This window comes from Cavia porcellus, unplaced genomic scaffold (assembly GCF_034190915.1).
Source record: "Cavia porcellus strain 051 isolate PalLab524CR breed Dunkin Hartley unplaced genomic scaffold, mCavPor4.1 scaffold_21, whole genome shotgun sequence".
Lineage (NCBI taxonomy): Eukaryota > Metazoa > Chordata > Mammalia > Rodentia > Caviidae > Cavia > Cavia porcellus.
The window spans coordinates 7,497,515-7,523,576 of record NW_026947504.1 but is presented as its reverse complement, the minus strand read 5'-3'; the positions used below and the strand labels follow the sequence as shown (position 1 = coordinate 7,523,576).

Below are 26,062 nucleotides of genomic sequence, written 5' to 3'. Positions count from 1 at the left end.
TGTGATCATTTAAAAATATGCCTTCAATGTGTCTTAAGAGTTCTGTAATCTCCAGCTCTGTTCATTTTGTTTTTTTCTCATCACTACAACTGGCAATTATTTTATGCATCGGCTTACTTGCCTGTTACCTGTCTCTTCTACTAAACAGTCTGAATCACCATCCTATCCCTAGAGCCTTGCATTGTGTCTGCACCAAGGCAGGTCCATGAGTAGACATGCTGAATGAAAAACAAGATATTTTGTTTTTTAAATTCCCTGAAATTCCATAAATATGAATGGAGAGCTTTAAGGTGACAGTCTAATAGTACTATGAATCTGATCAGTCAAAATTGACCCAGCATTAGAAACCCTCCAGTAAACTGAGATGGGTCACAGACAGAGGACTACACACGTGTACACCTACATTTTCACAGACACCCACTTGTGACCAATCAAATCTGTATCCACTGCTTTGGGAACCAGGGTGATCCAGTTGCTCTCCCTAGATCTACTTCTCTGAGCAGCTGGGCAAATCTCCCTCTGGAGAATGCTAAGTGTCTCCTCCAACCATCCAGGCTTCCAGGACTCTGCAGGGCTCAGTGGAAACCCTCACTTGTGTTTACAGTGGGTCCAGTCCTCATCAGCTTGCTTCTGTGAGAAGGCAATGCTTTCCAGTCCCTGCCTGTTAACCATTCTCTTGACTGGCCTTGAAGATGAGGGCCAACATTTTGTTTCCACCACTTGTCTCATCTCCACAGTGACTGCTAGATTAAAAACAAACAAATAATCCTGGGGAATATAAAATATACACTCTACATACGATTCACTCAACATGATGTCTGTCATACTGCTGCCATAAATGTGTCTTCATATGTAACATTTTACCAATTTAAATGTCTTCTATCACCAGCTAAATAGTAAAAGTCTCACACTCATTTAATTTCACTATTCTTTTCACAGCACACAATCAATAAATTACTAAGTGAATTCATATGAAAGAATAGTCATAAAGTGAAAATTAATTGTGGAATTTGTTGAATACCCACAGAATATCCATATCTTCCCTTCCTAACAGCAGTCAGATTTCCAGGTAGGTATGCATTCATTCTTCCTGGGCTCACATGCTTCATCACACTCCAGCTCTAGAGCAAACCATGTTTGTATCAACCAATCCAGGTCACAATCTCTCCTTTTCCATTATGACTAATTCAAGGAAAAAGGACTCAGCCAAACATGAGCAGCATCCCCTGACCACTAGGATTGATTCTGAAATGGTTCAATCAGTAAAAAAACTCTAACACTATCTTCCTTTCTTCTTAAAACAGGTACATACAAAGTCTAGAAAGACATGGTCCACAAAATTCCTGACAATTAATCTATAGTCCTTTCAGCCTTAAGATGAAATGAACACTTCAGAAAGGCACAGTAGAAAAAAGCAAAGAAATGGGATTCCAGATCATTTTTAACTGCTCATAAATCAAAGATTGAAGTCCGGTCTGACCCAATCTACTTCTATAAAGTTTCCCAGTTGTGGGAACCAATGGCAAGGTAAGTAATGAGCCCTTATGACTAACACTTAATCGAACTTGCACTTACGTAGTACTGACTCAGTGTCCTGACATTAGGCTACATAGTGGGGATAAGGTATCAATATGGCTCAAATCCTTCCCTTGAGCAAGTGGTTGGGAAGATAACCAAAAGGACTATGATTTTTAGAAAAGGAGGTGAATTGACTGCTGGGATAAGGCCTTAAAAACAGTAAGAGACAATGGGGTGAAGAGAATCCCTTGAAGGAAGAAATTAAAAGTTTGTATTATGGAATCAGGCTAGTTTTAGAGTCTCTCTTTTTACCATAGATGCATTCTGGCCCCCATTTTCAAGACTCTTTATCTTTAAAAGGGACTCAAAAAAGAAATAAGAGGTCTTTTCCTTCTCTGATCTCTACAATGCACCAACACAGCACCACACCGCGATCAAGGAAGCCTTTTCCCTTTTCCTAATCAAAGTTTCACGGTGACTAATACTATCATCAGCTGAATCGGCATAGGTAAATGTTAGCCATATCTGCATTTTATTTCTTCTGTCCTCTATAGAAACACCTAGTGAGCCCTGATTAACACAGGTATCAGTCTCATTAACCTTCCATCTGACCATTTCATTATTTACTTTTAAATCACAGAAATAAAGTTCAGCCCTCGTAACTACTATGTCATGAAAATTATGTTGGCGACCTAATTTCATTAAAAATGTAGTTTAACTTGTTTAGTTTAACAAAACTTTGTAGTAATGATCATTCTCATTCTGCACAAAGTCTGGACCTACATTTCTCTAAAGACAATGTTCTAAGAACAGCAAGCAGCGAGTAGAAAAAACAATGAAAGGTTTAAAATTAGGACTTCAGGTCTCCATGTTTCACAACTTTTTTTTTTCTTTTCTTGAGGCAAGGACTCGGTATGTAACCTAGCCTGGGTTTGAACTCCTGATCCTCCTGTCTCACCTTCCTGATTACTGGGATTATAAGGTATGCCAACACACTGAGCTGCCTAACTTTTCTTGATCCACATGTTTGCATCTATTTCTTACTATTCTGAGTGGTTCTCTCCCTGAAGGCCCCAAAATCTCTTTCAAGAGTGTATATCCTTCTCTTCAATCACACCTCCCCCTTATTTTTATTAGGTGCTTTTTCCCCTGTGTCTGAGGACTTGAGAAACATCTAGAGGAAAGGCCTCATCCACTGTTCACAGTGACACTAATAAAAAGGATAAACCCCAAAGGTGCTCCAGCCACCATGACCCCCTCTCACATATATGCCTTTCTTGCATTCCCAAAACTGTCATCTCAGAGGAATAAAGACTTGGTTCTATTTTCAGTTTCTTCTAAGCAGGAAAAAGTCCTAGAAAATGAACAGCAAAAGTCACAGAAAAAGGCATCTGAGCTGGATCAAAGATCTTAGGCTAGTATTTGAAAAGCAGAACCTCACCCAGTGTGAATCAATTATTCCCTAGCTAGTAAAGAGGCAAATCAAAGTATGAAAGAATCCTTAACACTGATGCAGTATAGTGCAAACTACATAACAAAACCAAAATACAAAAAAGTTTTAAATTTAAGATATGATACTGAACTTTGTAACATGAGCATTTTCCCTTATAAATTAGGTCAGGTAAAAAGCAAACCCTACTATACTGGAGCATTACATCAAGGATCAAATATAAACAGTGGAGAATGTAGCATTAAAGACAAATCAAAGCTTTGAAAGGAACAGCTCAAATATCACAGCAGCCAAAAGTCATTAATAGATTACTGAACAGTGCTATCCCACGATTCCATTCAAGACATAGTCAAAGTCACAGGATTAGCAGTCATTCAACCACACAATGAGAAACAGAATCAATTCTTTGTGAAATCGGTTCATGGAGATAGGACACTATTGAAGTCCTCATTGGAACAGAGATCCAGGAAATAAAAAATAACTTGGAAAAACTGTTAAATTACAATCTACCTAGTAGAGTGGCATTGATTCTGATGGCAATAAAATGGAAATTTTCCTGTGGAAAAATAAAATTTCAGAAACTTACTTCTATTAATGCTTGGGAGAATACCAAAGAAATGATTCATCCAATTACCCAAAGTAAAGCCACTGTGTGCAGAATTTCTAATTAACATTTTATTGCTTCATACATTAATGAATAACAATCATCAGACATAGGAGGAAAGCCTCCAACAAAAAAGACCAAAATAAAACAGGAAAAAAAATCCTACATGTCCAGTTGGTGTGTGCTGTGCTGCACGCCTATAATGCTACCACTCGGGAGGCTAAGGTAGGAGGACTGCCACAAGTTTGGGGCCAGCAGAATCAGAGTGAGCTCAAATAGCTGTCTCTATCACAGTGAGCTCAAATAGCTGTCTCTTTCAACTTACTCTTTTACTCACACAGTGAATTCAATGCTAGCCTGAACTGCACAGCTAGACCATATATAAAAAATAAATAAATAAAATTAAAAAATAAAATAACACATGTACAAAAAGTTTTTAAAAACTTAAAATTATGGTGTTATGGTAACATGCATTTAATAGCTGATGGATTTTTTTGCATACAACTTGTGTGTATGTAGCTAGGCATTAAACCCAAGACCTCATGCCATAACAAATGGTCTACCACTGAGCTATGCTCCCAGCTCTTGTTTTAAATGTATGCTTTGAAGTACAATATAATATTATGCAAGAAAACTTTGAAAGCAGTGAGGTTCAACACCACCTGTAATTCCAGCTACTAGGGAGGCTGAGGAAGCAGGACTGCAAGTTTGAGGCCAGCCTGAGCAATTTAGCAAGATCTTGCCTCAAAAATCAACCAACAACAAAACCAACACGCACACACAGCACATTAAAAAGTGGTTGGTGTGGGGGAGGCACGGGCTAGAGATGTAACACATTATGAGGCCCAAGGTTCAATCTTCAGTATCACTGAACAAATTTTAGAGCTATATGGTCAGCCTGATCCAAACTTCCTTTAATACAAATACTGATAAACAGATTAATATAACAGAAAGAAGAGTCCTAAACCAAGCCCATACAGTATAATCACCTATTTTAACAGAAATCTATCACTGCAGTTCAAAAATATAAAAGGTAGTATTTTTAAAAAATATTCTGGGTTAACTGGATATTCTAGTCCTTACCCTTATAATACACACACACACACACAAATTCACAAAGTATGACAGACTATAATAAAAGCTAAAAATCAAGCTTTAGAAAAATGCATACCATATATTCATGACTTTGGCAGAATTTACCTTATAACCCCAGAATTCTACTTTTAGGTATACATTCTTCACTTAATTACAGGGATATGTTCTGAGAAATGTATCATTAGAGGATTTCATTGAGTACAAACATCACAGAATATATTTACACAAACTAAGATGGTACCAGGTCACTAGACAATGTAGTCTATGGGATCCTGAGCTATGGATCATAGTGCATTCAGCACAGAATGATATACTGAAGGGAAGTGAGAGCACAGATCTACCAAATGACATAAATGAGACTGTTCAAAGTAGCTGAAGCTAAAATAGCCCTAAATAGGAAACCATCCAAATGGTCACCAACAGCAAGCCAGATAAAAGTATATTTATACAGTAGAAAACTACCCGCCAACAATAAATAAAAGACTACTACACGCACAACATGGATAAATCCTAAGCAAAGATAAGCAAAAGAAACCAAATTCAAGAGCAGGGCATGGTGGTGCATACTTCAGTGCTTGGGAGGCTGAGCCAGGAGGATTGTTGCAAGTTCAAGAACAGCCTAGATTACATAGAGAGACTCTGTATCAAAAATAAAACAAACAACAAAACTCAACTAACTTTTTTATGGAAAAAAGATAAAACAAAATTTTTTAACAAAGTAGTAAGAGAATAATAATAGCTAATACATTATATGTTGTTATCTTGAAAATGGTTACTTTGTGTACGAGATATGGGCATAAAAATTTCTCCAAATGATATTAACACAAACCTTTCTTTTTAATGAGACACTAATAACTGACTTGCATTTTCCCCCTTTCCCCTACTGACCCCCTTTACCCATCCTAGTTCCTTTTTCCTTTTGAATAATTTCTTCCCATTTCACAATATCTACTGTACATTTTAGATCTTATTTACTCTTTCAGTTTCTCACACCAGGGATACAATATGATGTTTACACACGTAAGTCTGATTTATCTCACTTATGAGTATGGTCTCAAATAGCACTCATTTATTATAAGTTGCAAGATTACTCTTCTTTATGGCTGAGTAGTATTCTAGTGTATAAAAAAAAGACCCTATCATTTTTATCCATTACTTGTTGATGGGCATTTGGGTTGTTTCCAAGATTTAACTATTATAAATTGTGCTGCTATAAACATGGGTGCACATATATCACTGTGGTATGATATTTTTAATGCTTCTGGTAAGATAGAAGGAAAATAACAGGGTAGAATGGGACCTCTAATCTTAGTTTTTTTGAGGAATCTCCATACTGAGTTCTACAGTGGTTGCACCAGTCTACACTCCCACCAACAATGAAGAAGAGTTCCTTTTTCCCCAAAGCCCCTCCAGGACTTGTTATTGGTTAATTTCTTGATGACAGCTATTATTTCTGAGGTGAGATGGAATCTCAATGTTGGTTTTAACTTGCATTTCTTGAATGACCAGTCATGTTGAACATTTTTTCATATATTTGCCATTTTTCCTCATCTAAGAAGTGTGTATTCATCTTAGATGCCCAGTTTTTGACTGAGTCTTTGAATTTGGAGGGAGAGGTCTGACTTTTTTTCAATTCTTTACATGTCCTTCATCTAGGTGACAATTGGTTAAAATTTTTTCCCATTCTGTGGGTTGTCTTTTCACTGTGTTGTTCACAGATTTCTTTTGCTGTGCAAAACCTTTTTAATACGATGAAATTCCAGTTGTTGATTCTTTGAAGTATTTCCTGTGCAGTCTTGGGTTCATGAACTCTGCACTTGCAGCTATGTCTTTGAGATTTCTACCTACTTTCTCTTCCAGCAGATTTATTAATACTTAGATCTCTGGTTAACTTTGACTTTAGTTTAACATGGATCTAGTTTTAGTCTTTGGCATGTAAAGAGCCAGTTTTCACAGCACCATTTATTAAAGAGGCCTTCTTCCAGTGAACATGTTTGACCCTTTGTCAAAAATAAGGTGGCTGAGTGTATTTGTAGTTGTGTCCTCATCTCCTAATCTGTTCCACTGGTCCTAACTTTGTTTTTTTGTCAGTACCATGATGATTTTATCACAGTAACTTTGCAGTATAATTTCAAGTCTGGGATTGTGATACCTCCTGCCTTGCCTTTGTTGTTCAGGATTGCCTTTGCTATTCTAGGTCTTTTGTTTTTTGTACTAGGGATCAAGCTCACGCTTACCAGGCAAGTGCTTGAGCTACCTAGCTAAATCCCTGTCCCCTTATTCTAGGTCTCTTCTGGTTCCAAATGAATTTTAGGATTATTTTCTCTAGCTTTGTGAGGTATGCTTATGGTATTTTTACCGGGACTGCATTAAATTTGTTTAACAGTTTTGGAAGTGTGGTCATTTTCACTCACAAATATCTTTCCATTTTCTGACACCCTCTTAAATCTCCTTTTTCAGAGTACTATAATTTTCAATATATAGGTATTTATTTCCTTTGTTAGACTGTTTCCTAAATATTTCATTTTTTGGATGCTACTGTGAAGGGTGTGACTTTCCTAATTTCTCTTCAGTGTGTTTGTTGTTTGTGTACAGAAAGGCTATAAACTTATAGAGTTGGACATTTAAGATTTTCATACTCTAACCTGAACAGGTTCTTTTTTTTTTTTTTTTTTTTTTTTTTAATTATGAGATTGTCTCAAGTTGTTCTGGCTAGACCCAAACTTGCAATCCTCCTTCCTCAGGCTCCCAGAGTTCTGAGATTACAGATGTGTGCTACCACAGCTAACAGTGAAAAAAGCACTTATAGTGGTTTTCTTTGGGTACTGAAATTACGGACAATTTTTAATATTTACACCCATCTATGTGTCTGAAATTTTCAATAGGAGAATCCATGTATAGGGAAGGGAGCAGTTGTCTAATGCTTTCTATTATTTTTATGCTGCCTTCATTTTTTTTTAATGGCTAGATTGTTTCCTTAGATTTATCCATTTCCAATACACCAATTTTTATTACTATTACTAATTTCTTGCTAATCTAGCCTCCATCTATTTTTTGCTGTGATTTTTAATACCTGTCATTCTTTTTTTCACAAGAAAACATTGGTCCTCTAAAGTCTTTAAATGTTTTCTTTCTGTTTCAAACTAAGCGATCACTTGGCTGAGTATAATGGGTGAAACAAAAGTTTATTTTGGTTATACACAGGTTTTCCCACTTTGGACCAACCCTTCTTACTATCAAAGCATGAAGTCATGCATATCCCCCCACCCTTAAATACGGGCTCTGTTACTTACACAGCTGTTTTTAATAACAAACACCTATTTTTAGCCAATGGGAAGAGGACCAAAGATGGGGAGAGGACAGCAGCAGGGAAAATAAAGTTAAAATGTGTTATGCACACGTGTACTGCAAACATGTACTAATAAAAGTTTTTTTTTTTTAATTTTAACAAGTTTCTACTGGCTGCTCCTTCAAGCAGCTTGTACCACTGACGGTAGAAATGGATATAATCATGTTTCCTGGTCTTTTTACTAATAAAATTAGTGGTTCAAGCCAACTTGCAGTGAGACATAGGAATTATGGACTTGTGAATGTGTTAAAAACCCAGAGCCCTAAAACAGCCTCTTTTAAATGGCCTTTACATAGGGCCTTTATAAATAGATTATTTTATATTGTAGGGTCCTCAATTTTTCTTGAATCTCAGACATAATTTTGAATGTGGGTTGTTAGGTTAAAAAATTGCATTTGAATTACTAACTTTGTGCTATCATATCATCCATGTCTGGTTCATCGTTTTCATTAAATTTCAGCATTGATATACTAGTTTATTCCATTCACACATCATTTACTCATTTCATGAAAATTTCCAGGAACACTGACTATATGTTAGCATTAGAGGTTCCAGACACTACTAGAACAAGGACTAGAAAGAGACAGTCCCCATTCAGATATCAAGACAGGTGTACAGTAACATCAGCAATCACAAAATCAAGTTAAGACAGAAGCACAGTCCTGTGAGCACACAAAGTACACAAGTGACTAGTTGGGGAAGGTAGAGGCAACTTCTAGGAGAAAATGATGACCACACTGACAGCTTTGGTAAAATTCAGATTACTTCAATCTTCATGCTTCCACCAGAAACAGCAATGTCAAAAGTGCAGAGCATCTGCAGGATGGAACAGTATGCCATGGATGAGGTGATGGTCAGCACAGCCCCATAAGTGGGTGGGTTTTCAAATCATTGCACTTTTATTTTCTATAGTTATTACTTCTGTAGTTATTATTAAGCAGTCACATAGCTAAAGCTAAAGCTATGTCAGACAATATTAGTAAATAATCACTCAACAATATTTATGAAATAACTATATGTTAAGAACAAACTTTAACATTAAACATTATTTTGTGAAAAATATGAAAATAAAAATATCTCCCATTAGCCAGGCATGGTGGCATACGTCTGTCATCTCAGCACTTGGGAAGCTGAAACAGGAAGACTGCTAGGAGTTCAAGGCTAGCCTGGGCCTCACAATGAATTCAAGGCCAGCCTAAACTACACAGCAATATTCTGTCTCAAAATAATTAATTTAAAAATCCCATTAATCTGTTATCAGAAAAAGCACAAAGTTCCCCAGATTTCACAGGTATGCTGAAGGTGGTTTTCACAGGTCCAGAGGCAGAGTTATAAATCAGGTCCTCAGCAAAGCACAGAGGACTGCCTAAACTCAGACTCCCTTCTGCTTTCAGCTTAAAGGAGGAGTCTCCAAAGGGACTTCAGCCCCTTTACTGACAGCTCCAGCAGTAAATATGCACACATACAACCCAACATACTGCTAGGGCCCCCTGGGCATGCCCCATCTTACCCACCACTCAGGGTCTTCACTCAGTACCCCATCAGTGGTGCTACCTAAAAGTCAGTGAAGAAGCGAAGGTTGGCTCTTCCTCAGAAAAAAGGCTGGGGCCTCTGAATTACATTTAGTCAGTGCGACATACATGTCAGCAATATAAGTCTGGAACTTCAAATAGTCCACCCTCAAAGCGAGAATGGAGAGAAAATGAGGCCCAGCAAGAGAAACATCAAAAGAAAGGGCAGCAGTGAGCAGAAGGGAATGGAAAAGGGAGGAAGCTATTAACAAAAAGTGAATTGGGGAAATAAAAGGAAAGGTTAGGGCCATGAGAGAGAAGGGAAGAACTCTGCCCCCTGCCAAGTTGAGAGCACACACTAGAAAGGAACAGGCCATCCTTTCCAACAAGCCCAACCAGGCCACTTCTCAGGCAAAGTCCCCCACCAGGATCGCCCCTAAAAGACAGGTTCTGCCTCCCCCCCCCAGGGCATTAGATTAGGCTTTGTGGGAAAGTTAAAATCTTGCTGGCTTTAGAAAACGGCCCCCATGGCTTAATGCACTAGCAATTCAACTAAGCACACCTGGTTTCTGATGATTACCAACCTTGATCCAGCACAAAAGCACACTCTCCTGACCCTTGCAGGGAGCTACAGCCCAGTTAACACTGCAGGCAACTCTTAACAGACAACAGAAATTTTCACTTTACAGCACAAGTACCACTCCTGCCTACCCAACATGGCACCCTAAAAGATCATACAACCCCCAGGCAGCTCACCCTTTCCATTTCTTCTGTTTTCATAGAATTTTTAAAGGCACAGGCTTTATGGAAAACAGCTGGAAAGCTGGAGACAACTTCAGATTCTTGTCATAACTAACATCCACAAAGACAGTCTTCTATATGTGGTTTTTTGAGACAGGATCTTGCTATGAAGTTCAGGCTGGCCTCAAACTCATAGCCATCAGCCTGCCTCAGCCTCCCAAGTGCTGGGATTATAGGCATTCACCACCACACACCTGGCTCCAGTCCTCTATATGTGAAAGACAACGGACTCAAAGTACTTTGGGGAACTGATGAGTTCTTTAAAGATGACATCCTTCCAGCCTCTAAGAAAAAATAGTTTTCTAAGAGCACATTTGCAAAGAAAGAATAATATATCACAGTACCAATGAAGCTAGGCCCCTGAATTTAATGTAGCCTACAGCCTCATCACTCCTCAGTCTCCTTTTGGTAAACTCTGTATCAAAACACCAGTGATTTTGCATTGTATTCATTTCTTTTTAGCTCCTAGATTCTGTGGTCTTCCTAGTATTAGAAACCCGAGTCCTAGGACAGGACTCAAGGGGTACTGTCCAAAGGCCTGCCTTCCATCATCATCCCTATCACCTAGCTACTGCTGCTTGCTCTCTATTAGTGAGTCACACCTACAGGTGCAGGCAGTATTTCTACATGTGGGTTATGTGGCATGATTTGAGAAGCATTAACAAACAACTTCATTTTAACTTTTCATATTTACCTTCTATTTGTGACAGGTGATATAGTAGTTTGCGATTTAAGACAAGGATGCACTTTCTTTTTAAAATAAATTTTAGGATTTAAAAAAAAGAGCATTTCTTAAGATAGTATAGAGGTAAGACAAAAATCATGCAAATGGAACATAAACGAAGTGTGAGAAACATTTGGAATCTTTCCTTACCGTAAATACAACCACTTCTCACTAGAGTTTCCATGTAGCCACCACCAAATAGTAAAGATTGCTAAATAGTTCAACATAGTTAGCAAAGCCAGAGCTGGGCCTGGCAGTGCAGTCCTGTGATCCCAGCCCTCTGAGAAGTTCAGGCAGGTGGGATGCAAATTCAAGCCCAGCCTGGGTAACTGAATGACTTAACAAAATTTTCTCAAAATCAGAAATTAAAAATGTAGCACAATATAAAGGCTCTTGGTTCAATTTTCGTACACCCCTCCCAGAACAAAACCAGAAACAAACAACAGCAACAACAACAAGAATCATATCCCACAAAATTAGCAGGGACAAAAGATGCAGACACTGTGATGGAAGCTTAGATCAGCTTTAGAGAGGACAGTGTTGGGAGGAAAGGCTGGCACGGAGGCAGACCCCAGACTGTCCAGGAGACTAGTGGCAGCAGGCACTAGGCTTAGGACTCACGCGCTAGGTGTTTCTACAGATGTCCCCTTCTTCACACATAATATCCCCAATTGATCCCCTAAAGCCCTGGTACTTCAGGCTGATTCGTAAATGTTTAGCACTGGAATTAAATGTAGCAAGAGTCTAGCATGTTTTCATGTCTCTTCTCCTTAAATACTTTTACTGTTCAACCAATCCCCTGCCTTTCTTTGAAAACCTAGTGTATCTAGTTTTCAGTTTGATGTATTTTTTCTGGAACAGTCTTGGAACTAGTTAACAATTCTTTAGCATAAATTACCAGGGAACTACTGATAGGCATCACTGAGTAAGGCATTACTCTCTATTGAGTAAATCCAGATAAAGTAACTCACCTCACACTACAAATACCAACACTCCCATAAACCTTCTAATGAGAGCACAAAAAATACGTAAATCAGTCTTTGTTTGCAGGAAAGTCATACCATGGGCTTGCTGCCTACAAAGACTGGATTTATACCATCTGTCTCTAACTTTAGATATGAGACCCAACCAGTTCCGTAGATCTGCCTTTGAGGCCTGACTCACTACAGTGGCTCCTTGACTTATGTCCTGATAAACTCATCATAACTTGGAAATATTGTAAATAAAAAATGTAGTTAACCTAACCAACTGAACACCACAGGTTAGCCTCACTTACCTTCAACATGCTCAGAATATTTATTTAACTCAGAACATTTACCTATTTTATGATAAAATGCTAAATATTTTACTTGTTAATTATTTGCTATTTGTTAAATAAGCACAAAAGTACTTTATTAAAAAGTATTTGTTAAATAGTAAAGTAAGTATTTTATTTGTTAAATATTTGTTATTTGTTAAATAAGTAAAAAAATCAAATGACTGTAAGCGTACATCATCATCAGAAAGTAGAAAAATTCCATGTCAAACCACTGTAAGTCAGAGATATTAATACTTCACATATGTCTCCTAAAAGCTACAAAGACAGCAGTCCAAATTCATTTCTTTTTGAAGAGCCCTTCATATACAGTGTTCAAAGCAGTGTGAATCTTTTTGGTTGTAAGACTGGAGGGTCAACTCACATCAATTCCCTTGCTTCTATTCTGCTTTTTAATTGCTGACTCCCATTTTATAGCCAAGCCAATTAGTAGCCTTGCTCAAGCTGGGGAGCTTGGAGGTCTAGAATACATTACTCAGTTCAGCTTGAGAAAAACAGGAAGTGTCTTCATCTGAACTTCCCTCAGGTGAGTGAGCTACACCTGACCAAGAAGTCTAAAAGATGGTTTCATAGCTCCATATAGTCTCTGGTACTTCAACAAGCACTTGAAAGTCTACTAAATTTTGTAGCAGGACTGGTGGCTTGACTACTACTTTACCCAATTTAGCGAGCATTATTTTTATTTTTGTCTCTGACAAGCTTCATGACTAACACTTTTCAGGGCTGAGACAATTTTTGATAACACTGTTACTAAAAGGATGCTGGACGGGAAGCTACCAACTTAACAGCCTATGGTATTACTGGTTCACAGTAGGCACTCTGAAAGACCCAAGACCAGACTAAAAAGTACTGAACAAACTGAGCTTATTTATACAGGAATACAAATATTCACTTAACCCCTGGCATCCAGATATAGGCTGACTCTATGGACTCGAAGGGGGAAAAAATTGCAAAAATGCTTTAGAATTTGAATGAGACTTTTATAAATTTATAACTTCTACCTCAAAATACACCATTCACTCCAAAATTAAAACAGCCTGCTTCCGAGGAAGTCAAAGCTGACTTCACACAGTTTCCTCATTAATTCCCTTGTTACCCCTATTAAGATTTCTGATCATTATGTGGTTGAAGGTCAAGGTATGTTTCTGTGCCAAGAAAGGTGTGCCCTGTCCATGGCTTCGAGTGACAAAGATGACGGCTCTGAGTGTTCAGGTTGGCACACCAATGCCTCCCACTTGGTTTCAACTGCGCCCAAGAGACCATTTCCTTGCAGGCCCTGTTGTTTATCATCTCTTGCGTTTAGGAAAACACACTAACATTTTTTTTCTGACAATGAAGCCTTAACTTTTTTACTAATGAGAAAACTTGTGGGGGGTGAATGAAAGCAGGGAAAATTTCCAAAAACTCTTGGCCTACTTAACTGCTCTGACAGCACATAGTCACTGTGTCTGGGGAAGGAAGGGGTGGAATGTTTCCAGAGAAGTATAATTAGTTGTCCAATTCAAACATGATCAAAGAGATTTAGAAAATGGTTAATAAAAATTATTTTATAGTTTTTTCTTTATTTAATTAGGTGGTTTTTTTGGTTTTGTTTTGTTTTGTTAAGATGGAGCCTTTCTCTGTGGGCCATCCTATTTTTAAACTAGTGGGCTTACGTGATCCTGCCACCTTGGACTACAAACAAAAAAACAAAAAAACATTAAAAAAAGTGGCAAAGATATCTAATTTCCAGGGAATATTAGGAAGCTTATGTAAGCCCTTATAAACCACTGTGAATCTTTACATCCTTTGGAACTTTTTAAAATCACCTATCTTGGGGATTCTTGTATAGCGAATGATCACTGACCTGCCTGGAAGTTCCCTTTCCCCAGGATTCTCCATTCTGGACTTGGTCTCCCTGGAGTGCTGCGCTGATTTCTACATTTATACACAGACCAGCTGTAGTCACTCTCCTAAGTTCTTAGCAATTCCCTAAACTGTCTTTTATTGTACATGATTCCTGAAGGTCCAATTCTGTTTTCTGAAGGCAAATAAATACAGTATAAATTAATGCAAGGTTCAGCCATTTCATGTCCCCTCAGAAAACAAAACTTTTAAAGTATGAATACAAAATGGATACCTGGGTAGATCTTTGTTCACGGAACAATATATTTCAGGGATGGTAACAACTATAAATCACCAAATCACTCCTCCTTATGTAACAAAAACATCTCTTCCTGTTTCTCAAGAAACTGAAACATTTAACGAATCTTGCCCTGCTGTAAGAGACTGTTCCTGTAATCCCAGCACTTAGGAGGCTGAGGCAAGAAGATGGCTGCAAACTCACTATGTAGCCTGAGGCCAGCTTGGGCTACGCAGTGAGTTCAAGGCCAGTCTGAACTAGAGTACATAGCAAAATCCTGTCTCAAAAAGCAAACAAACAAAAAACCAAACCAACCTGAACAAACAAAAAAACCAAGAAACATTTAAGCAATTCACAGAGAAGCCCACAAAGAGAAGCTAATATGGCAGGAACTGGGCTAGAAATTTTTGTTTTACAACTACATTTACCCAATGTCCCATTATTCATGTTTTGGGTGCTGATCTCCCTCTTTCTTTCTCTCTCTCTTTGAGCTACAACCCCAGCACTCTGATTCTCTTTTAATTATATCTCTTACCACTCACCTGGCATTTGAATTTCACCCTAGAGATGTCAGACACTGAAATCTCTGAGGGGCAAAGTGCAGTGGAACTACAATCTCCATGAATATGGAGGGGAACACAGCTCTTAGCCAGTTATTTAATGTACTCAAATGAGATACAAGAAAAATAAGCTGCTGGGTGTGCCCTCTCACATACGAATTTTTTTTGCGTAAGAAATTTTTAAAATATCTGCTGACAATGGCTGGTTCGTTAAGGGGCACCTGCTTGCCTGCACCCCACCATGCGTCTGGAATAAATACTTCAGGAGTCCCATCAGACAAGAGTTTGGGTGTTGTCACTTTTTGGACTGTCACACCAACCCTACCCCAATCCAGCCAGTATCTCAATGGCTCAAACTGGACATGGTGGCACACGTGTGTAATTCCAGCTACTCAGGTGGCCAGAGCAGAAGAATCTCAAATTCGAAGCCAGTCAGAGTAATTTTGGGGTAACCGATATCAAAATAAAATTTAAAAGGCTGACTGGAGTATAGCCCTGCGTAGCGTTTGCCGAGTATTTGTGCGAGACCCTGGGTTCAACCACTAGTAGGGGCTGGGGGTGGAAGTCAACGGCTTCCCACAGCACAGTAAAACATCAGGCCTCAAAACTGGCTCTGACATAATTCTCTATACTCATTTTCCCCCTCAGATACACCCAGCACTTGGCCCAGTGACCAAACCGAGTTTCTGCTAGGGCTCAAGGTCCCCAGCCGCGGAGGTCCTCTCTCTGCCTACACACATTTTCCCCCTTCAGACCTCGCGTCTCCAACAGGGCTTCCCAGATCGCAAGTCCGCGCCCCGGGTAGCGGTCAGGTTCCCGAGCCGCAGCGGGGACTCGGCGCCCAAACGTTTCGACGTCCCCTCCGTCCAGCGCACCCGGCTTGGCTCCCACCCGCAGCGGCCTCCCGCGCCCTCCCGCGGGCGCCGCTCCGAGCACGTACAGCAGCGCCCCAGAACTCGCAGCCAGAGGCGGCAGTCTCCCGAGACGGGGTGCGGCGAGCCCCGCTCTCAGCCAGACGGCGGGGCGACGCGCGACCGCAAAACAAGGAGCCTCGCAGTCCACCGCCCGGAAGTCAGGCGGGCGGGAGAACCGCAAGGAAGCCGCGGGCATCCGGTGGGCGAGCGGCAGGCGGCCGCTCTCCCGGCGCGCCCCGGACTGCCCGGCCTCGCGCGCGCCTGTGAGGAGCGCCTGTGAGGAGCGCAGGGCGCGCGCCTCACCCTTCCCGGATGCCCGCCGAGCCCGGCCCGGGTCTGCCTCGCCTTACCTCTCCGCTCCTCTCTACGAACTGTCTGGACACTGGTCGAGTGGGGGCCGACGGAAACTGGACAAGCCAGTACTGAAAGCGAAGCACCTGCCGCGAGTTAGTGAAGAGCAGCCGCGCTCCTGACGTCACAGCCGCCCCGAGCGCTGCGAGCCGCGAGTCACCTGATTTCCCTGGCAACGCGCGCGGGGCGGGGCTGCACGCGGAGCCGCAGGGCGAGCCGAGTCCGGCCGCTACCTCCGAGGCGCCGGCGCCAGTGCTCCCGGCTCGGCGGGCGCCACCCGCAGGCTAGGCCGGCTTCAGGGTCTCTCCTCCCGCTGCGCTGCAGCTGACACCCGAGACTCCGGCAGGCGCCCCCCACGGGTTGGATCGCTTCTTCGGGACTCCAGCCCAAAATCCCTCGCCACAAGCCCTGGCGCTTGGGAGAAGGGCCAAGGTCCCTGCGGGTTCCTGTGGGCTGCTGCCTCCTTGCGTTGTCACTATCAATTTGGACTCAGGGTTTACCCTCGAGCTGCACCACAGAGAACTGACTAGGACTGAAGCTGATTAACTTTTTCTCTAAACTTCCGTAAACCAATAGTGTGCCCAGTGCTAAAGGATGTAATTAAGACTTCATTCGTGGCCAGAGAGAAGGAGAAGGGCTGAGTCCAGGCCAGAACTTCAGTACAGAATGTCTCCTATTCCCACGGGGAGGGAAATCACTGAACCGCTCCTGGAGCAAAGCCTAGATCAGCTTGCAAGTTCTGCTTGAGATTTTCTTAACTTTTAATTTTAGAAATTGATTTTCTGAACTTGGGTGTATTTCAGTAGTAGATCACTACCTTGGCATGTGTGAAGCCCATGTTCTGATATTCGACATTGCAAATAACAAAAACAAGAAAAGAAACAGATTTCCTGTTCAAACTTTTCTGGCTATAATAATACCTACATCTTTTTGACATTCCAGTATTCCCCAATAGGCCGTGAAAATGCAAACAAATCAAATGAAGATAAAATACCTCACGGAGGTCTAGGTTCAGACCACTACTTATTTCATCCTTGCAGTTCTTGCTGACTTTCAGTTTTATTCTACTACCTACATAGCTATGGAGGTTTCTTATATATTGTCTTTTTCTCTCAGAATATGCTATCTTAGACCAAGCAGTTATTTTACAATTAACTTTTAATCATTCTAGGATGCCAGGCTGATGGTCTTCTAAGATCCAGTGAACGAGTTGCATCCCAGTACCACAGAGGGACAAGGGAAGGAGGGAGAGAGAGGCTTATTTTCAGTCCAAATTTCTTCTCTTGCTTACTATAATGGTATGTGTACACCTCTGTGACTCTCCTGTCTCCCCAGACCATAAAAATATAAACAAATGAAAATAAAACACCCCATAGAAGGTTCAGTTTGATAGCCACTGCTTACCTTAATCTACAGTGGTTATGTTTCTTGTATCCAAGTATGGCTTGTACTCTTTATTACTTACTTGTTTTATTTTGGTGGCATCTTTTTACATTCATTTACTTATTGGGGATATTTTTGGAGATAGGGTCTTGCTATGCAGTTCAGACTGGCTTTCAACTTAGTATGTTCTCCTGACTGGTTTTGAACTCTTGGTGGCCCTCCTGCCTCAGCCTTCCCAGTGCTGAGATTATAGGTGTGTGCCCCCTACTCTAATTTCTTTTAAAAATAAATGTATACAGAAGGCATGGTGGTGTGCATACCTGTAATCCCAGCCCTTAGGAGGCTGAGGCAGGAGGGTCACTGAGTTTGAGGCCAGTGTTGGCTACATATGAGTTCAAGGTGAGCCTGAACTACATAGCAAGATCTTGTCTCAAAAAAGCAAAAGATAACCTAAATTAGAATATAAATGGGAAAGAGGACAGTTTAAAAAAAAAGAATCATGGTTCCAGACAGAATTTAAAAGGAGAGAAAAGATCAAAAATATGAGCCCAGGTCCCAAGGAGTGGAAAAGAATGGGCAGCAAGATGATGGGAGCCTGGCAGATCTCAGGAGAACTCCTGCTGAAGGGTGAGGAGGGGCAGGTGGGCTAGAACGAGGTTTGGGGGTTCCTCCAGGAGAAGGGAGAAGGGATTTCAAAGTGGTTTGGAAAGGGAGGGCAAAGTAAAGAGAGTCCTAGAAAGGAGTGCTTAACAGCATTAGCGGGAGGGAGGCTGAGAGGCTGCAGACATGAGGGTTGAGAGAAAGGAAGCAGCACATGTGATGATCTTGAGGCAGCTGACTCCCTGCAGGACCAGGCAGTGGGCTGGCAGGGAAGAGAGGCATTGTTTGTTTGCCTGTGAGGAATAAAGGGCATCCGTGTACACCCCAAAACTACTTTTGTATCACCAGGGTAGGGTAAGAGCCCCTTTTCCAAACACAGAGGGAAAAGCAGAAGTAGGCACAATCGTAGTTACACTGACTGAATGAAGGCTGGAGGGGTTTCCAGGGCCGAGGTACATGCCTCTAATCTGGGGCAAGCAAGGTGGACATAGAATGAATGTATAGGGGACATAATTGCCTTGGAAGGGAGGGAAATGGCTCACGGTGGCTGGATATGGCAGCTGGGACATATGGGAGCTTTGCTGGAGTAGAAAAGATGCTCAGCACATTTTCAGTAAGGTCCCTAGCCACTCCCTTTTTCTTGAGTTGGTAGGGTGAGGGTGTAACCATCAGAGGAAAACACAGAGCACTCCTCATCCCCATCGCCACCTCTGTCCCTCTTCACGTGGGTAGAAAGTCAGAGAATGTCACCGGCAGCATCCAAGAATCAGAGATGTGACCAAGGAATGCATCTCACATGGCTTTCTTGTAGGATTTTGCTCTTAGTTCCAAGATTAAGCAGTAGGCTAAGCCAAGTTGCTGGAATTTCACAAAGTATCTTTACAACAGTAGGGCATTTCCGTGTCTGGAAATATGACAGATGTCTGGGTACAAGCAAAGCTTATTTTCCATGAAAATCTATTAGCCACAAACATAAAGGCTTCTCAGTGTATATGTTCACTCAGGAGACCCACCCAAGGATTGTGGAGGCAGCACAATCTAGGGGTTGAGAGCTAATGCTCTGAGATTTATCATTTTGTGAATGTGGGCAAGTCTCAGCAGCGTTATTTGTAAATGGGGATAATAATACCTACTTTACAAGACTATCATAAACTTCAAGTAAATTTTAGGGCAAAGAAAGAGAACCTAGGTTCACAATTTTTTTTCAGTCCTGAGAATTGAATCCAGGGCCTTGTGCATGTTAGGCAAGTATGTGCTCCCTCATTGAATTACGAACACTCCAGTTCCTTGGTAATATTTTTTAAAGGCTATTTAAAAACCCATTGCATTTTTATTATATCTTATTTGTTTACTCAACTGGCAGAGGTGTTTCTGAAGCTATAGTTCAGGTATAGCCCACCCCCCCAAAAGTGAAATAGTGTTCTTTGATTCCTAATGTGCACTCAACACTGTGATAGATATGAAAGGAGTGTCTGTCCTGGGCTGCTCCTGTGCTGACCCCTGATGGGAAGATGAGTCCAAAGATGACCTTGCCAGGCTGCAGTGAAATTGAATGCTAAAGTATGTCATGCTCTTCTGTGACTTCAGCATTCGTGGAAGGGGCGGGGAGTGTGCATGAAAGGAAGGGCTTGAAGCAGAGTCTTGAAAGATGGGCAGCATTTGGAGGATTGGGGGTAAAAGAAAATATTTGTTGGATGAATAAATAAATGAATGAGTGAACGAAGATAACCATGAAATTACTTGGGCATAGATCAGCCTGATGAATGTTTGTTGAATGAATGATTAAGTGACTGAACAAGTAAGCCAAGAAAATAAACACAGAACCCTGGGGATAGCCACAGGACTAACTGAAGGGGACTGTGGAACCCAGAGATTTGAGAAGAATGAAATAGACAAAAAGCAAATTATTCTACTAAGAGTCTGGAACTGTGAGCTTAAATGACAGTTTGTCTTAGTTACTTTTCTTATTGCTGAGACAAAATACCCAATACCCAAATTTAAAAGAAGAAAAGTTTATTTCAGCTCACAGTTTGTAGAGATTTCAGTCCATAATAGGCTGGCTTCAAAGCAGGATGGCAGAGGGGCATCACAGAGCAAAAACCAAGCAGAAGCAACGAAGTGACAAGCAATCCACAGCAGCTTTTTCTGTCCCTTCTATCTGTCCCCCTTAGGACCGGGAGCACTCACACCTTTAACCCAGCACTGGTGAATAAATCCTAGCACCACATACTCAATCCCAGCATTACACAGCCTAGGGGCAGCCTTCTCTGGAAAGCCCCGCCTGTGATCACATTAAGGGGATACATTTAGATTCTATCATTTACCATTCACCTGACCTTGATCAAGCTCTCTCTGCATTAATGTCAGCTTCACAGTTTCATTTTCAGGGCCAACTGAGAAACTTACATGGCCTGGCACATAGTAAGAGCTCTAAAAGTGTTAGCTTTTATCAGTAGTAGTAGTTTCATCAAGGGCTGAGTAGAAAACAGATTCCATATAAAAACTACAATGAATCATTGAGGTCCCTCAACAGAGAAATGGGGATGGAAAGAGGTGCTTGGTAAAGCATCATTTGGCAGCAGTATTCAGGCTGGGTCATGAGGGAAAGTAGGAGCACAGCAAAATGCAGCCCTAAATGGCGGTGAAGGGCTGCTCGGAGATTAGACGCGCCCCTCCCGAGACAAGGAGAACGCCTACCCACTTGCTGGGCCACGTGTGGCGTTACAATCTGAATGCAGATGGAATCAGTAAAAGCATAACAAAATTTTGTCAGAAAGGCACAGAACCATGGGTCTGTCAGACCCACATGTAGTATTTAGTATGTTTCTATTGATGCATTGTTTTAATTTTATGAGTTTTATTAATTAAACAGTGAATACTTCATGGGGAAAAAACGCACAAAAATAAAGTATTGGGTCTTTAATATTTACTGAGTGTTCATAAAAAAGCATCAAAATTTCAACATCGACTGATTTTTCAGTGTACAAAGTCTAAACAATAACATAAATCCTTATATGAACTACAATGAAAATAACAATAGCACTTTACAAAAAATAATCTTCAATTATCACATGTAAGGCAGTCTTCATACATGACAACTGCATGTTCTGTGCACACATTCACTTACACTAGGCAGTAAATGTGCTTAGCTTTCCTGACCTTCTTGTAGGACACACTTGACATCTCAGTGGTCTTACTGTTTTCTTAAGAGGTTCCTATTATATTGTATAACATGCACTTAGCAAGGAAATAAGATATCAATAAAATAAAATAAAATATCAAATATTCAGTGAGTGCTCAGAATAGACATCAGCATTTACAAATCAGCTGTTTACTTGCTTACAAAACCTAAAAGGATAACATCAAAAAGCCTGTGTGAACTACAATGTAAACACAAACAAAAATCTACCACAGAAATAATCTTTGCTTCAACTGTCATTCCCAAGGCAGTCTTAACATATGAAAATGGCATGTTCCATATGTAAGTATCGCTTACACTGATAACTTGTATATTTATTTGTTTGTCTACATTTCTTATAGCCCTATAGCCCTTTTTTGTTTTCTTATTGTCATGGTAGGTCATTGTGATACTGTGCCTGCCTGTTTACCTGTCAGCTCACCAATGTGTCCCACAATTTCTTTGTGTAGTTCTGTAGGCAGAAACATTTTATTTTTTCTCCACTGTAAATGATCTCTCTCTCTCTCTCTTTTTTTTTGTCTTTTTGAGACAGGGTCTCGCTGTGCAGTTCAGGCTAGCCTTGGGCTCACTTTGTAGCCCAGGCTAGTCTCGAACTCGCAATGATCCTCCAGCCTCAGCCTCCCTAGTGCTGGGATTACAGGCATGAGCCACCACGCCCGGTGGTAAATGATCTCTTTTGAGCTCCAGTTCCAATTCTCTAAGAAAATTTCTCCATGACATTTTGCATTTGTTATTTTCTTTCTAAACTATCAAACTATTTATGCCACACATGTGTAGGATTGAGTAAAACACAAAGTAATGGTCAATGCTTTGTGTTTTAAGTGACATCATAGTTGCATAACTCATCAACATCTAATCTACCTTTGATTTTGTTGTTTAAAGTTTCTATCTCAGGCTTCCATTTTGTCAGGGTTTCCCTATCAATATTTTCATCCTAGTGAAATGTTGACATCAGCAGTGCCATTTTGTTTTCCTTTGCCATATAGGAGGCCAATGTTATATCTTTCTGAAATTCAAAGATCATACTATACAATTCTTGGTTTTGAAATTGCAACATTTCATTTGGAATTTCTGCTTTGTTCCTGTATACAACTCCTGTGCTGGTCAAATGTAACATCTCTGTTAGCAAATGTACCATCAGTTGGAAATTGGTAAGCTAGTTGTCAAATGTCACATTCTAATTAGTTTGGGAGATGGAAGCAACCAGTCTGTTCACAACCTCATTTGGATTATTACTACACGAATAAAGACTTGATGGCTGAGTACCAGGATAAATGTCTAAACTGAAAGCATAATAAGTCTTCACATCTACAAGGGAATACATTTTTATGCCATATTTTGATCCGCTGATTTTCCATAAGTCTTTTACATTCCTGTGATCATCATGAGAAATCCTTGCTAAGTACAGCAGACCTATAAAGGCTTTCAGTTCAGTTAATGTGTCATAATAAATACATTTTTGTATTTGGCTATTGGTACACACAGTATTTTATTTGCATTTCAGCTTTTGTGTATTTTGTAGCATATTGTCTGTTATAATTTCCAACACTAAATGGAAATGCTGGCATTTTGTCCAATACATCTCACCTGTGCCAAGACCCCTCACTATATTTTCAGATCTAGTTCTAACTAGAATTGTTACATTTGGTTGCAAGGCCTTCTTGAAACATTTCAACTAGTCAAATATGTATTCACATTGCTGTTTTCATTGTCTGAATCAAAGACGTCAACTCCTTCTGTCTGTATCAGCCAATTCTTGCTCCATTACATTGTCACAGGAACCTTGGCTCCCATGGCCAATGTCAAAGTCATCATTATCATCCACCCACAACACTCTTCTGTTATGAAAGCATAACAGATCATGTTATTTTGCCATAATCGATCATCATCATCCATGTATGAGCAAACTGATGATTCACTTTTGAACTCCTCCAAAACTTGAAAATCTAAGTGTTTCATGTGCATTGTACTGAACTGGACTACTTATATCAGAAAAATCAAAAGAAAACTTTAAAAAACAAAACAAATCCTGAAGTGGTGTGGGTCTCCTGGACCCTCTGTGATGCTCAGGTAAACATATGCAAAATGAGTTAGCCAGAGCATAATGTGGATAAAAATTCCATTTTGCACATGTCCACACAACTTGCTGTTCATCATACCAAGTGGGTAAACACATAGATTACTTCCTGTGTCCCTCAGAGAGAGGTGCTGAGACACACAGCTGGCTACTATTATGCTAAAGTACAAATTTACAGTAGAAAGGTAAGGAATGAATCCACTGAACCAAGTGTTATGCTCCTATTAAATAAAGGTCTTTAGTAAGATCTACACAAATTGGTGCTCACAGTCTCAATGTCAAATACTAGCAGAATTCCCCTCAGTCAAACGTAGAGAGTTTTAGAGCATTGAAGAAATTTGCCAAGAACCATCCTCTGGCTTACTTCAATATCTCCCCATACTTCAGTGGAAACAGATCTGGAAAAGAAAGCTAGTGAATGTGCACAGAAATGAAGAAAAATGGGTGGATCTTCTTTCATGTAGAAGTATTAAGGAAATAAAAAAATAATAACATTGCCCATACTGCTTCCTAGCACATTGTTCTAATGAAATTTGAGGTTCATGTGGAGAGGCAAAGTCATCAGTTTGTTTCTAAGCAGTGGATCTCAAAAGTCTGATGCCTTTTTTCTCCCATATATATATATATATATATATATATATATATATATATATGCTTTGGTTTTGTGAGGCAGGACCTCACTATGTAGTTCAGGCTGGTCTTGAACTCACTATGTAACCAAGGTTGGCCTCAAACTTGCAGTGAGCCTTCTGCCTTACCCACCCAAGTGTTGGGATCACAGGTATGTACTACCATGTCCAAATCAATCTACATTTTAAAAATTCCAACTTGCTAAAAAAAATTAAAATTCCAACTTGCTAATCAGGAATGTCTTCATTGCATGTGCTGAAGTACTATTCAAGCAAATCTAAGACAGAGCGGTACTATATTGGTTCAGGAAACCAAAAATCCAGGAGTGAATCTAAGCTTCAGGAATAGCAGGATCCAGGCACTCAAATGCCATTAACAGAACTCTCTGTTTTATGCTCTTCAGTACATGACATCATTCTCAGACAGTCCCTCAGAGCATGTAAGAATTTCATTCTCAGGGCTAAGGATTTAGCTCAGTAGCATAAGCGCCTGCCTGGCAAGCACGAGGTCATGAGTTTGATCCCTGGTACCATAAAAAAGAGAGAGAGACAGAAACAGAGACAGAGAGACAGAGACAGAGAGACAGAAAGAGAGAAACACAGAGACAGAGAGAGAGACAGAGACAGAGAGAGAGACAGAAAGACAGAGAGAGAGACAGAGAGACAGAAAGACAGAGACAGAGAGAGAGAGACAGAGAGACAGAGAGAGAGAGAGAAAAGATAAACATTTTTCCTCTCCTATAAGATATTTAGAAAAACTCCAGAATGGAGTTTCAGTGTTTGGATTGGCTTGGGGAACTTGCTTTCCTCTGAATTGGTTATGGTCAGGAGATGTGACACTGTGGCTGATTACACATACTCTCCTGGAGCTGGAAGTGAACTTAGTTTTTTCCAAATCTGAAGATAGAAGTACAGAAAGGATGAAGTTTAGGTCTTCCCAGAAGGAGAAGTGGATGCTGAGTAAACAAGAAACACAGTTGACCCTGACAGGCAACCAGTACTGAAATCACAAGTCTATTGAGAGTTCCTGCAGGCTCAGTTTAAAGTTCCAAGAGGCTCAGATTCACTTGGGAGCCAACTTACCATCACTGGCTCTTTTTTTTTCTTTCAGGAAAGGAGCCTCCAAAGAGGTGCAGACTTCTGAGAGAAAGCCTATAGGCAGATGGAACAGGACCTGCCATAGGTTTTACCTAAGTGTACTCTCCTGGGAGCGTATTGCTTCAGGAAAGATGCTTCAAGGAGCACTTAGTGCTCCAAATGTGTTTGGACAGCACCCAGAAGGCTCAAGAGGCACCACATAAATGTGCACGATTCTAATTGTGACTTTTTGAAGGACTGATTCCTGAAGTGGGCTAGAGTTCTGATAATGGTTTAAGAAACCCAGCCCTAGAGGAAAAAACATTTTTATCCCAGGCTATAGCAATGAAATTCTCATCAACTCTGAAGCATATTCTTGCTTTTTAATGTTCTAAAAAATCAGAAAGAAAATCAGCACATATAAGTTAGAAATAATTTTTTAAAAATTAGAAATAAAGCTTGAGCTGGGTGGTACCTGCCCATAATTCCAGCACTTTGGAGGCTGAGGCAAGAGGATCACTGCGAGTTCAAGGCCAGCCTGGGCTACATAGTGAGTTCGAGGGCAGTCTGAACTACATAGATAGATCCTGTCTCAAAAAAGCAAACAAGAAAGAAAGAAAAATAAACTTGTAAGTCCATTTGCACTTATATTTATAAAATAGGTGAATAATAATTTGACATATAAGAAAAATAAAGTCAGAGAAACATTAAATCCACATATTCATTCAAATATTTGCTGAGCGTCATGTGCCAGGGACTATATTAATAATGTGTTCAGGGATA

At 40.4% G+C, this 26,062-nt stretch overlaps 1 protein-coding gene across 1 annotated transcript in view; it reads right to left on the bottom strand.

The window, feature by feature from the left end:
* Cystm1 (cysteine rich transmembrane module containing 1) overlaps positions 1 to 16,303 on the bottom strand; it is a 66,751-nt gene extending 50,448 nt beyond the window's left edge. The window contains exon 1 of the mRNA XM_023560468.2: positions 15,990 to 16,303. Coding sequence (XP_023416236.1) covers positions 15,990 to 16,159 — 170 coding nt within the window. The 5' untranslated portion in view covers positions 16,160 to 16,303. The remainder of the gene's footprint in view (positions 1 to 15,989) is intronic.
* Between the last annotated feature and the right edge of the window lie 9,759 nt (positions 16,304 to 26,062).